Source organism: Silene latifolia, chromosome Y, assembly GCF_048544455.1.
Source record: "Silene latifolia isolate original U9 population chromosome Y, ASM4854445v1, whole genome shotgun sequence".
Classification (NCBI taxonomy): Eukaryota; Viridiplantae; Streptophyta; class Magnoliopsida; order Caryophyllales; family Caryophyllaceae; genus Silene; species Silene latifolia.
This window is the reverse complement of record NC_133538.1, coordinates 205,880,644-205,894,634: the sequence shown is the minus strand read 5'-3', so window position 1 is coordinate 205,894,634 and position 13,991 is coordinate 205,880,644. Positions and strand designations below refer to the sequence as shown.

At 35.3% G+C, this 13,991-nt stretch overlaps 2 protein-coding genes and 1 long non-coding RNA gene across 3 annotated transcripts; 2 read left to right on the top strand and 1 right to left on the bottom strand.

Moving 5' to 3' along the window:
- The first annotated feature begins 3,029 nt into the window (after positions 1–3,029).
- On the top strand, positions 3,030–4,460 carry LOC141629953 (F-box/LRR-repeat protein At3g26922-like). Its single transcript, XM_074442862.1, has one exon. The coding sequence runs from the start codon at positions 3,030–3,032 to the stop codon at positions 4,458–4,460; it is 1,431 nt and encodes a 476-aa protein (XP_074298963.1).
- Positions 4,461–5,991: 1,531 nt separating this feature from the next.
- Positions 5,992–7,503, top strand: LOC141629952 (F-box protein At4g09920-like). The gene has a single exon (XM_074442861.1). The coding sequence runs from the start codon at positions 5,992–5,994 to the stop codon at positions 7,501–7,503; it is 1,512 nt and encodes a 503-aa protein (XP_074298962.1).
- Positions 7,504–8,334: 831 nt separating this feature from the next.
- LOC141633337 (uncharacterized) lies at positions 8,335–12,297 on the bottom strand. Its single transcript, XR_012538121.1, has 3 exons — positions 12,197–12,297; positions 11,904–12,024; positions 8,335–8,816 (listed from the first exon to the last, which is right to left on the bottom strand). It is a non-coding gene; the product is annotated as an uncharacterized LOC141633337 (long non-coding RNA).
- Between the last annotated feature and the right edge of the window lie 1,694 nt (positions 12,298–13,991).

Genomic DNA, 13,991 nt, shown 5'->3' with positions numbered 1-13,991 from the left:
TTTGTGATGCAAATTGGGCTTCAGGTAACGATGAGATCTGTTCTACTAGTGGCTATGTGTTCACCATGGGTAGAGGTGCTATATCGTGGAAGTCCTCAAAACAGACTTGTATTACACGCTCTACCATGGAGACGGAGTTCATAGCTCTTGAGTTGGCAGGACAAGAGGCTGATTGGTTGAAAAACTTATTAGCAGATGTACCAGTGTGGGGATGACGGCAAACACCGGTCTCCTTACACTGTGACTCACAAGCTGCAATCGGTGTTGCTAAGAATAGTGTCTATAATGCGAAGAAACGACACATTCGAATTAGGCATGCTGCAGTTACACAATTCCTAGATAATGGAGTAATCACTTTGGACTATGTGAAGTCCGAAAGCAATCTAGATGATCCCCTTACTAAGGAGTTGACTATGAGACTAGTCGTTGAAACGTCGAGGGGAATGGGGCTTAAGTCCTTAAGTCAAGAGTGACTAGGTCTAAAGTCCACATTCCTATGGCGTTATATGATTCATAGCCTTAAATGGTGGTGCTTTTGAGAAGCACTTGATGAATTATACACCAGGTTGGACTTAGGTCCTTAATGGCTCGCGTGAGAAGTGCTATTAAGAAGCACTTGAGCTACCTACGTAGGTGTAATAATTATAAGATTATGAGAAGTTGTGTGAATACATTTATTAGTGCCAAGGTAAACGCATGGCTTTAAAGAGCGCGTTGCACATTGAAATCGCGGAATAATCACAATTTTGAAGGTATGATATGGGTTATGGGGGGGTATCGACCGAAGCTCAGCTAGGAACTCAAATCGCAAGATATTCTCTCACTGTAAGTAAGTTGTTTCCTCATGTCACTAAAGTGTCAATTCAAATCGAAAGATATTGATACCTAAGTATCAAATCCTTCCTTTACCCAAAATTTTTCCTTTCTCTGTCTCGACGCCCCTAGTGGGGGATTGTTGGAAATAGGGGCTTCTTGAGCCAAGTTGGTTTTTTCCAATTGTCCCATATTGGTAAAGTAGTGTTGGTTTTTGGGGTTTATATAACCAACTTCTCCTTACCATATCACTAGTGGGTAGAAGGAACCTTTTGTAGAGGCTTTCCGAGATGCTTAATTCAGCTCGCACGCGCGTGTGCGCTCTGCCCGAGCCCGAGCCCGATCCGGCTCAGATCCGGATTTGGGATTTGGCAATCGCCTGCGGCGGGCTGTGCCTATCTTTTTGGGCATGCGGTTTTTGTCAATAATAATGTTTCTGCTGTGGACTTGGTCAGTCAAAGCTGTTAGTGGGTTGAGAGTTTTGCTCCTCCATTTACTCGGTTTGACTACTGAGTTTAAGGAGCAGTTTTGGCTCCTCTAAACTGCTCCGTTTGTATATAAATAAGAGCCTCTGCTCAGCTATTTGACACATCTATCAGAAACAATGACAATCTCCTCTCTTCTTTTCTTCTCTACAAATTTTCTGGGTTAAAGTAATAATTTCTGAACGTTCCATAAGCTCTCAGTCTCGAGTGGGCGCGTCTGGGTGTTGTAGTGTAAATCCTCGGGGAACTACCGGTGAATTGCTGATCGCCACCACGGTCGTACCGAAATAGTTTTCAAGGCAGTGGCTCTCATACCACGTCACTACGAATCGGGTTATCTCTAATCTTTTTCATTGTTACTGCAATTTCCGTATTACATGAAGGATCTTAGATGAGAATGAACATGAATATTATTTGGAGGGAGCATTGTTTATTGTTGTTTTTGAAAAACCAAAGCATGCTGATGGAATGAGAGACTCACGTCAATAATGTAAAGTTGATGTGGTGGGTGTAGGGATTGTACTTGGGATTTGCTATATCACGCCCCCTGTTTTACTTGTTACGCCCCCTATTTTTTCATTTATTCCTATTTTGCCCTTAGATTATGTTTTTAGTTAAGTAAAATATTTCTAGTTTTTTATTTTATGATTTTTGGAGACGGTTTTTAACAAAATTAAATTAAATTAAATCGTACTCATTCATTCAAGACGATTTTAAATCGTTACAAAAAATCGTCTTGAATGAATGAATGAAAAGATTATATCGTTTTAAGAATAATGATTACAAGATTTAAAAAATAAAATAAAAATTAGCGGCACACATAACACGATTTAAAAAATTACGGAAATTGGCCTGTCATGTAGCTTACAAGACACAGCCAAGAACCCGTCATGTGGATTACAAGACATGGTCAAGGACTTGTCGTGTGAATTACAAGACACAACCATGGCACTGTCATGTGGCTTACAAGACATGACCATGGACCTGTCATGTAAACCACATGACACACCCACGGTTCTGTCGTGTAAACCACACGACATGGCCATGACACATCATGGCCGCGTCTTGTAATTCACAAGACAAGGCCACTTTTTTTTTTTTTTTTTTTTTTTAGTGAAATTTGAAGTAAATGCAATAGTTGGTGAGAATACGTCTTTTTAAGACCGGGTACATTTTAAATTAATTATTCTAAAAATCGCCCCAAACTCAGTTACGACAAAGCGGTAATTAAATAAAAAATGAAAAGTTCAACAAAAATCATTTACTATAATACAATTATTAGTTATTGTAAAAGATATTACCAAAATCCAATAATTATAAAACAATAATTTAAAAAACGTCTCCGTTTATAGTTTTGTAAAAACCGTCTCCGAAAACCATAAAATAAAAAACGAGAAATATTTTTTACTTTAATTAATTACATAGTCCAAGGGTAAAATAGGAATAAATGAAAAAGTAGGGGGCGTAACAAGTAAAACAGGGAGCGTGATATATCAATTTTGTTCTATTTTTATAAGGAGAAGAATATTTATGAAAATTTTATGGAAATTTGTATGCTCGTATAATTGAGCATGCAATTAAGAAACTACGTTATTTATAATGAATATATAAATATCCTTAACTTATAGCCGAGATTGACATAGAAAAAAAATAGAAGCAAAATCAGAAAATTCTTGCAAAGAGAAAAGCTAAAAGACATAAACCCTAAAAACCTTTGAAAACTTAGCAAAGATGGCGACGACGAACGAGAACGATAGAAGAAGTAGTAATCGAAGTATCGATAGGCTTAGTTCTCTCCCCGACGACATTCTTATCGGAATTATTTCCCTTCTTCCTCTCCAATTAGCCATCGCTACCGGAACTTTATCCCGTCGATGGCGTGGTCTCTGGTCCAACACAACCTCTATCGACATCGCCTTCCGCGAGACTTATAAATTACGTAATCTCGATAACACATTGAATGATACCATGAGACAAATTTCCTCACCTTTTATCCATACCTTCAATATCGATTTTAAAAAATCCTTTGATCTCGACTATTGGGCGCCTCTCATGGATATTGTAATTCGCAACGTTTGTAACCGGAACGTCCATCAACTTAAGGTAACATGGCGTGATACTTCTTGTTGGAATATATATACATTACCAAGTGTTATTTTCCAAACGCAGTCGCTAGTGTCGATTGAATTGGGTTCCAAAAGTGGCTCGTATGATGATTGGCGATTCCCTAAGGATTCTGATACCATTAATCTTCCAAATTTGAAGAACTTAACCATTCACTTTGGTCAGAATTATCAATGGATTGAAAAACTAGTTAAGGCTTGTCCGTCACTTGTAAAATTGTCGTTAGATTGCTGGGCTAGCAATATCGATGTGACTTTGCGAAGCGGTACAATTGTGATTAATGCCCCAAATTTAGAGTACTTGGCTATTTTCGCTCCAAAATGCTTAACCTTTTCTTTTGAGGAGGAACCGATTATGCTGCGTGAAACGAAAATTGAATTTACTGATCTTCACCAATATCAATCAGATATTTATGAGGCAATTTCCAAAGTAAGGATCCTTACCATTGATATTTCTGCAGTAGATGCCTTATCTACGGTGTTACACAATGTTACTCGGCTCACAATTAATATGAAATCGAGCCATAGTTTAAATACTCTGTTGTCATTGTTAAAGATGTGTCCTAAAGTAGATGTTTTGACCCTGAAATTTTGGGGTGTCAATAATTATAACGAGCCATTGTACCGAAATACTGGCAATGTAAGCACCCCACGACGAGCACTCAGAAGTATAAAGTCGATAAATGTGGAAATCGATAACTGGGTAACTTATTGCAAGCCCGCGAAATCATTAACACGCCTTATAGTGCATTTGTTAAGAAGCACTTGCAATTTGGAGCACTTCAATCTTAGAGTAAATGATTTTCATCAAGACTGGGACTGGCTGCCGTCGGCTAATTGTTTGAGTAATCAAGAACATGAGTTAAAGTTGTGCGAGAAACTCTATCGATGGCCAACGATCTCCAGTTGTTGTGATGTTGAATTTAATGGGAGATTTTTCAAGATGTCTCGAAAAGATGGTCCCAAAATTACGACTACAAATGGCGAAGCTATCTATTTCCATCCTTCCCGGAAAGGTTTGATTTATAAAGAAAAATGAGTTTTTTTGGTATAATAGAAGTATGTATTGTTTTCGATGATGTTGCAAAGATGTACCGAGTATTTAAGTTTCTGCTATACTAATTTGGTTTTGAATCTTTGTTTGTTAAGTACTACTCCGTCGTTTATTTAAGATTCTGCTATATATTTCTATCAAAATGTTTCCTGTTTCCTAATAAGATAAAAATAGTTGGGTCTCAATCATCAGCATTTCGAAAGTGCTCGTCAGTCATCATGATTTGATCTTTGCCATTGCATCAACAAAGCGTCCTGCGATGAACTCGTAGAAATGTAAAATACTCGGTTTTATACGAGTATAAAATACTCCGCTTTATGTAAAATACTCGGTTTTATACGAGTATAAAATACTCCGCTTTATGTAAAATACTCTGTTTTGTTCTGCTTCTCACTTTTCAGTCCTAAATTTTATCTTTACTACTATAGATGACGAAAACGACGAAAGCGGGATGGTTAGTCCTTGAGTCATTGCAAAACTGAACCAAATAATTTCTCGAATTCTAACAATGTTGCGGAAGGTGGCTTCGGTATATCTACAAGGTGAAATTACTTATGACTCAGAGTCTCAGACTATATTTCGTGTTGAGATGCACAATAATGTAATGTCTGTTACCTCAATCAGTAGACTTTACCATCAATTATATGGTTTAGAATCTGAGCTCTGTACTAAAGTTTTCGACTTTTGTTTCAAGGAATCTGAGCTTTACTCTAAAGTTTCTGAATAACACACTTAAACATAAAAAAAAATAAAGTTTTAAAAAGCTCAGAAAAAGTATACATATGCTCGAATAAATGTATAGTGGTTGTACAATACTTATTATACAACTAGAGGTATAATATTATTTGTGTTTGGCAATGAGAAAGCAATTGCGATTTTTTTGTTCATAATCATCCCAAAGTTGCTATTAATTGAAATGGAAGTGATTGTTTTTTTTTTTTTTTTTTTTTTTTTTTTTGGTACATAAAAAGTTTAGGTTCATGGGTATGTCTTTTACCCAGTCCAAGGCCTGGGCAGATCACCGACCTCTTTGATGACGGTTTACAAATCGCATACCAACAAGTCTATATTTTAACTCGATAGAAATCAAACCCCTGGCTTCAAAAGATCAGAAGGTGGACTCTTTATCATCGGAGCCAACCATGTTGTGGGCATAAAATGGGTGGTAAAACAAAATGGATATGATTTCGATTGGGCCATATTCAAATTAATGGGGTATTTATATAAATGAATACACGTAGTATAACATAAGACAAGTGAAAAACTAATAGGCTATAATATCGGAATAATATCGGATAATATCACAACGATATTAAACGATATTATCACGATCACATTATTATTGTATTCCCTAATTACTAGGATTATGCTCACATTGTAAGCCTTATAAAAGGCCATCGATTGATTGAATGAAATACACACTTCACCTGATCCTCTCCTCTACAATCTATACTCTTCTAATCTTATCAAAAACCCTGAAATGTTAATAGTCAATTAGGCTGCCATAACCTTATCGATGGCCGTCAAAGATAAAGTAGCCAAGAGACGGAGAACAAATAGCAACTCCGAAGGCGAAGGCGGAGATCGAGGAGAAGATCGACTGAGTACCCTCTCAGACGACATTCTTATCGAAATTATTTCCTATCTTCCTCTCCGATTAGCTATTGTTACCGGTTCTTTATCTCGTCGATGGCGTGGTCTTTGGACAAATAGAACATCCATCGACATAAACAACCGTACATTAGGAGTGTCTCCTTATAAATTCTCTTTCTATATTGTTTTTCGTAACATCACGAAGCAAATTAGGTCACCTTCCATCCAAAGTTTCTTCCTCGAATTAGACATGTATACTCCGTATTGGGAGACTACTCTCAATTCTTGGCTTCATCAAATTTGTTGCTCCAATGTCCAACAACTCAAGTTAACGTGGCCGGATTTTTATTCTCATCCCAAGCCTATATTGCCTTGCAACTTTTTTCAAGTACGCTCGTTGGTATCGGTCGAATTAGACCAAATGTTCGGTTGGGTATTTCCTGAAAATGGTGATCAAATCAATCTTCCCAATTTGAAGAAGCTGAGCCTTAAATTTCATGGTTCGCAACACAAATGCATAGAAAAATTGATCAAGATGTCTCCATTACTCGAAGATTTGTCTTTAAAGTTGGAGGATAAAGGTACGAGTTGCAATATAATTATGAACTATTCGCATCAAAATTTAAGGCGTTTGTCGTTGAAATTGGATATCAATTACAAAACCGAAGTTGTGATTAATGCCCCAAAATTAGATTATTTCGATGTTTGTGGTCGGTATGACACGGTATTTTGTTTTGAGGAGGAACCAGTTGCGTTAAGCGAAGCAAAAATCCAACTTGATGACGACATGCCTTATGTTGAAGGAAAGAGGTCGATGATACAATTTTATGAAGCGATTTCTAATGTCGAAACTCTTACATTGGATGTTTTGGTACTACATTATATCTCTACTGTTTTCAGTAATGCAACTCGTCTTAAGCTTAATATGCGAACGTGCTATAAAATTGAAATACTGTCGTCATTACTGGATATGTGTCCTGCGTTGGACGTTTTAACCATAAAATTTGGAGATGTTTCTAAACATTTCAGATGGAACTTGAATCCCCCGAAGCATGACTATGTACGCCCCGTACCACGAGTTCTCAAGCGGATAGAGATCGAATACTTTTTGGGCGAAGATTATTACAAGCCTGTACAGTCTTTCTTAGAATTAGTTGAATACTTGTTATTTAGCAGCAGCATTGCTTCAGAACACTTCAATTTTAGTTTAACCGGTGATAAATATCGCGAAATGGAATGTGTAGACTGTGAAAAAAGATTGGAATTAGACTTGTGTAAGGTATTCAACAAGCTTCCATTGATTTGGATAGAAGGTGAGATCGAATTTGTAGGGGAGTATTTTAAGATGTCGCGAAGAGCTGGTCCTAAAGTTCGAGGAGCAAGTCGCAAAGTTATCAATTTTAGTTGTTCGTCAGGAGACAATTTCAAATTTTAGAAAGAACTAGTTTTTGAACCCGTGCACTGCACGGTTGGCAATGTAAATTGCTATTTTTTTTTGGTGAAATATAAGTACATATCAAAAGAAACTGTCGCAATGCAACGGAATCAAGCTAAACAGTGAAATACGACATTTGTGACTCAGTCCAACAAATAACGAAAAAAAGCCCAATACAAAGTACCGATACCAATCACATAATAAACACTAAGATATGTATAAAATGATGAAATCTTGTGGATATCAATGACGGGACATGTAACGTGTATAATGTATATTCATTGCCATATAACAACTATTTCGTCTCATAATTTTATACTTAGGTTGTGTATATCAGGAAGGTCTGCTTCATAGTGTAGAATATAAAAGAGTGGCCTATTATTGTCCACTATAATAAGAATTTTGTGACTAAATAAATCACAATCCCTTAAAACTGATCTTAGGCATCATATTTAGATCGGAAAAATTTACTAATAGTCATTTGTACTTGCTCTAAAAACAATTGCTTTGTAGATCTCGTGACCAATATGCTCATACTTCGTCCATCTCATTCAGATGTTTATCTTAAAATTGAGAATATTTTAATCATAGGTAAACAAATGATTAAGAAAAAATTACATGTTTTATAATAAAAGTTGCAACTTCAGTCTAAAACCCGTGCACAATGCTCATAAATAAATAAAATCGTTAATGTGTTTAAAAATATGGAGTACGCCAATTATCTTACTCTAACTTGTACTCCTATTGTACACGCATAGCATAATACCCATATCCTCAAATAATTTAATTACCCCTGGTTCACAACTCTGCTAGAAAAGTAAATTTAGCCTCTTATTTTTTTATTTTTTTTAGCAAACAGGAGGTTCTTATTATAGCAAATCAATCTTTGCCAACTTGCCAACTTCAGAATGACTGTAAGAAAGTCGGATACATAAATAATTAAAAACCATGAACAATTCCCCACTTTTCATTTAGCTAATTCGTTCACAATCTTTGTCGAGTCACTTTTAAGAACAATTCTTTGTAGTCCAATCCGCCTGGTTATTTCCATTCCGAACTGAGCTGCAATTCCTTCCACGACATCCACCTTCCAACTCGCTCGCCCTTACCGTGCATAGCCACAATCGTCCCTTTTTTGTCCTTTTCCAAAACTCCAAGACCGACTACTCCACAATCAAAGAGGGTTGCATCAATGTTAAATCTAATGCAATCCACTGGTGGTGGCACCCAAGAAGTTAGGGAAGCCCTTAAATTTTCTATATTTCCTTGAATAACCTTGTCTGCATACTGAGAGTAATCTGTCTGCCTCAAGTCTGTCGAATTCGATCAGTATAATTAAAGGATCAGGGGTCCTAAAAAATAGTCGCATTCTCAAGATATCAATGTTATAAAAAAACACATTAGGATAATTCTACCTAAATTATATTACGATACTATTTTTCAATTGGCAACTTTGTAAGTGGAGTGTGTACCACCCGAATCTCAGTTGTTCATTTGACGTAAAAAAAAAAAACATAAGTTGTATATACCAAGGTTTTGATTTATGCATGATTAATGGGAGAAATTAAGTCCTTCGTGACATTCAAATAAGAACAAAATTTTCTAACTTTCATGTCTTCACATATTTGGTCGAGGAAAAATTATGTACAATAAAGAAAAAACAGGGGCACTTACATGAACAAACCAAATATAAAGAAAAGAACAATGAAATCATATGGAGCAAAATATCAAATGTAGAAAAAGAGCAGTGGTAATATTTTTCGAAATCTTTCATAAAAATAATTCATATTATATAAACAATAAGCCATCCATCATTTTGTATCAGAAGAAACTAACAATACTCATGAACAATGACATACGTTGTTATAGTTCAAAACCAATTAGATATTATTTTTAAGGTATTTGGCAAAATCCATTTAATCTTATGGAGAAGGGAGTTAATTAATTCAAACTATCTTAATTGAAATGGAAAGATGAGTCAGAATACTAACAATATCACATCTCAATGGTCACTGAAACAAACAATCAAACACGGGTATGAATGAAGCAATGAACTTGAAACTCGAGCAACGCCTAATTCATGCTCTCTTACCGTATCCTTAAATTAAGTAAACTAATGAGGCATAAATCAGCAACAATATTAAAACAATAACAACGATACAAATAAATTAAGCAGATTCCTCTAGCAAAATCCAATCTATAATCTATATCAAACCATTTTCATACAAAAACAAATCCATCTTCCCTTGATCCAATTCGTGTTCAATCTAGATATGATAATCTTTAGTTGGTCATATTTCAAGAATCATTTTGAAGAATGATTGATGAAAATTTGGGGAAAAAAAAAAGAAATAACGGAGCAGATTAGTGTGGAAATAGATGAAAAATAAAATGTTGAATCAAAGATGTAAATTAAAATTAAAATGGCAAGAGAATAAGAGGACATCAATAGGTGGCGGCTAAAAAATACTCCCTCATATTCTACATAAACTTCCCTCTTTCCTTTTTCATCTATTCACAATTCCTTCCCTATTTTCTTGTTTAGAAAAGTTTTATACTTATTTTAATCACTTTACCCCCACAACAATACCCCACCTCACCCCACAACAATACTTATTTTAATAAACTTACCCCACAACAATACTTATTTTAATCACCTCACCCACAATAATACACCACAATACATTTCCCTCTCTCCAATTACCAAACCCCACTACAATACTTTACCTTATTTTAATTTCCCTCCTTAATTCTAGTGCCCCCATGAATATGGAGGTTTATGTAGAATAGGAGGGAGCATGAAGGTTCAGACATATTCTAGGGTTACAGCACTTGAGCGGGAAAACTTTTCATAACATAATGACACGTGTATAGTACAATGAGTAGTGGTTCTTCTATTATAATTGTATATAGAAAGGTTATAGAAATATAGATATTAAATATTACTCCCTTCATGCGGTTGAATTCCACACATTTTAGTAAAAAAAACCTCACGCATATTGAAAAACACATTCTTATTTAAGACGGGTATATCTATGTAAAACTTAAGACATGTCAAGTCATCTGAATTGGACAAAAGCATAATGCATTGGGTAAAGTAACAAAATTGTCTTATGTACACAAGTGGGATGATACTTGATCGCGTTTCATTGTTAAGACGAATACAAATACATCTAGTCTTAAGAAAGGTTAACAGATTTGAAAAAACATATGGAAATCAACTAACGGAGGGAGTATATAATGAGGATGTATCTTATTGTGTTCATGTATAATCTACCCATTTTCATAAGGAAAGATTAACTGTACATCGATGATCTTACATTATTTCCAGCGCTATAGAAGAAAGTAACCAATAATTGTGCATAAGAAAATATTGATATATATCCTGACAAAAATAATCCTATTAATTTCTACAAATATATCTTCAAACATCCATTGTTGACTCGATAGGAATTTGATTAATTGATTCACTATCAAATAAATATGACTGAAAATGAGTTTTAAATTTAAAAAGTATCACTAAAATAGCAAATCAGTATTAGAAAACACATGATCATAACCGGTACGATGAAGACTACAAAAAAAAAATAAGTCAATGATCGTTAAATGAAAACTATGCTTGGTAGTGAACAATTACAGGGTTCTGACTTCTGAGTTCTGAAACGTGAACAAACAGGTGAGAGTGCACTTATATAACTGTCAATAGCATGAATAGGTTGTCCTATTTGCAGAACCAATGAGGCTCAGAGTTTCAGATTATTTAACGGGTACAATACTAAGCTTAAACTATGTATTCACAACTTAGAGAGAAATTCCATGAGATAGAACATTCTATTATAATGTCCACTATGATGGCTGAGTACCATGGTCAAATCCTTGTGATAGATAAACTGCTACTCCATATAAACTACACCCAATAAAGGAACATGTTTGTTCTCTTGTGTAGATCAAACTCACAAAGTGAATGTAGGTAATTAATAGGAGACAAAGTAGATTAGAAAAACATATGCGTTTCAAGGAGAGAACAAAAAAAGCAAATCTCATAAATAAACAAAATGAGCGATTAAAATTCTCTTGCAAAATTAATCTAATTCAAGGCTACAACCCAAAATTTTGATAGTCAAACAGAAATCAATAAAATTGCATCAGTAACATTATTGTGAATTTATATCAAATATCATCCCAATATTCTTGACAGACATAGAAATAATCATTCATATAAGCATAAATCACATATCGTCAAATTCCGTAATTTATTAAATATGAATACAATTATGAAGTATGCCGTAGAAAACTCGGATTGATAAAAAAAGTGCGAAATTGAATAGCTATGGAAAATTAACCCATGAATCAATCAAAATAAAACGCGATAAAATCAAAACTAAGTGTGGGTAAATTACCTGAAATAATAACCTTCATTCCGAGAATCCATGAGCAGACATTCGGCGGAATCAAAGAGCATCAAAGAAAAGCTTCGTATAAATAAATTACACCCAATAAAGGAATCAATTGATCTTGAACCTGCAAAAGAAATGTGTTGAATGAATTGAACTCGGAGAAGTAATAAAACGCACCACTTTGTAATTACATGAAATAAAAAGTAGAAAGAAATATGGAAATAACTTGAGAAAAGATATCATTAGTTTAAAAGGAAAATAATCAGGGAAGATTGTTTTAGGGTAGAAGATTATACAAAAGAAAAGTATAGAACGACGGCGGATGAATGATACAGGGAAGATTGTTTTAGGGTTAATGAATAGTTTTTGCTTGGGTGGGAAAAAAACAAAGGAGAGAATGCCGTCTAGGATAGTGTTTAGTGGTTGCACATTTTAATTTTAATTGTTTATGTTTTAAATAGAAAATGACACGTGGCATGGGAAGGAGTTGTGACACGTGGCATGCAATGGAGTGGCCGGTTATTGTTTTAATATAATATATGATAATTGATTTTACGTTTTTTTTAAACAATTGTACCTTGTTAATTTATCAATTTGCTACTACTTTTCTATTTTTTATTTGTAGTTTACATTGTTATTGATCTATTCTTTGCAGGAGTCTTTGAGACATTGCGATGAAATTATACGAGCTCGTTGTTAGTCATTACCATCAGGGGCCGCTAATGAATTATAGAGGCCCTAAATTACAATCACTAAAATATTAATCCCTCATTTGTATGAGTTAAAACGCAATTAGATTCGAGAAAAGATATCGAATTCTAAAACATAAAATTGTTAGATTTGAAATAGCGACCCTTAGACTAAGTCAATTAGAGAAAATTTATCAACTATATTAATCAAAGAAATCGGGGGAGAAAACAATGAAATTATGCATACCCTAACAAATACAGAAGCAACAAAGAAATCAAAATATAAAAATTAACGAAAAAAATAATACCGTAAAACTAAAAACAAAAGAAATAAAATCAGAATAAAGTTTATACTCTTTTCTGTCCCAATCATTTATTTAACTTTGGTTTTGACCCAAATATAAGTGGATAATAGGTTATATGGATAATCAAATTACCCTTTAAAATATAAAAAATACTCGGAGTCTAGGGTTTCCTAGGGTTCGGTCCTAAATTCTTCGCTCATCCTCTTTTTCGAGGCTCATCTTACGATTTCGATCGTCAGATTGGTCTTTCTTTGCGTTTCTTTGTTTGTTTCTTGTTTGCTTTCGTTTTAATTGCAGGTTGCTAATGGAGGGTCGATCAAGGGGCCAACGTAGGGATGGAAAACAGCCGATGGGATCTGAGGAGGGGTTGTTTGAATGGGAGGAGGATACGGGAGGGAAAGCCGTGGAGAAAAAATGCGTCCTGGTGGGAAAACTCCGGGCATCGAGAGCTATCAATGTTAAAGCGGCGGTTGATACGATGATTAAATTATGGAACCCATAGAAACCGATTATGGGGAATGTGATTGATGCGAAGGAGAAGACTTTCATTTTTAGCTTTGGTGCGGAACGTTACAGGGCTAGGGTTTTAGAAGGGCAACCGTGGCATTTTGATAAGTTCGTCTGGTGCTTTGATGAACCAAATCAGTCAGGTAAGATCTCCGACGTACCCTTATTCCTTTTCCCAATTTGGGCACGCATATATGACCTACCTATTTTGGGTAGAACGAGTCTTGAGAATGCGAGGAAACTTGGAAATTGTTTGGGAAACTTTATGCACTTTGAACACGGTCCGAATGCTGAACTGGATAGGGCCATCCGTGTGCGTGTATTATATGACATTAGAGAACCTTTGAAGGCCTCTATACCCATAAGGATGAAGGGTGGCTCCACGAGTCAATTTGCTGTGAAATATGAACGACTCCCTACCTTTTGTTATGGGTGTGGCCTTATTGGGCATGGGGAAAAGGACTGCGATAAGGGACCATACGATGAGGAAGATTTGAAATTTGGGGAATGGTTGAGAGCTTCACCATGGAAAGTGGTTAAAACGGAGAAGGAGGGAGTGGGAAAGGCTGCTAGGAACTTAAGGCCGATAT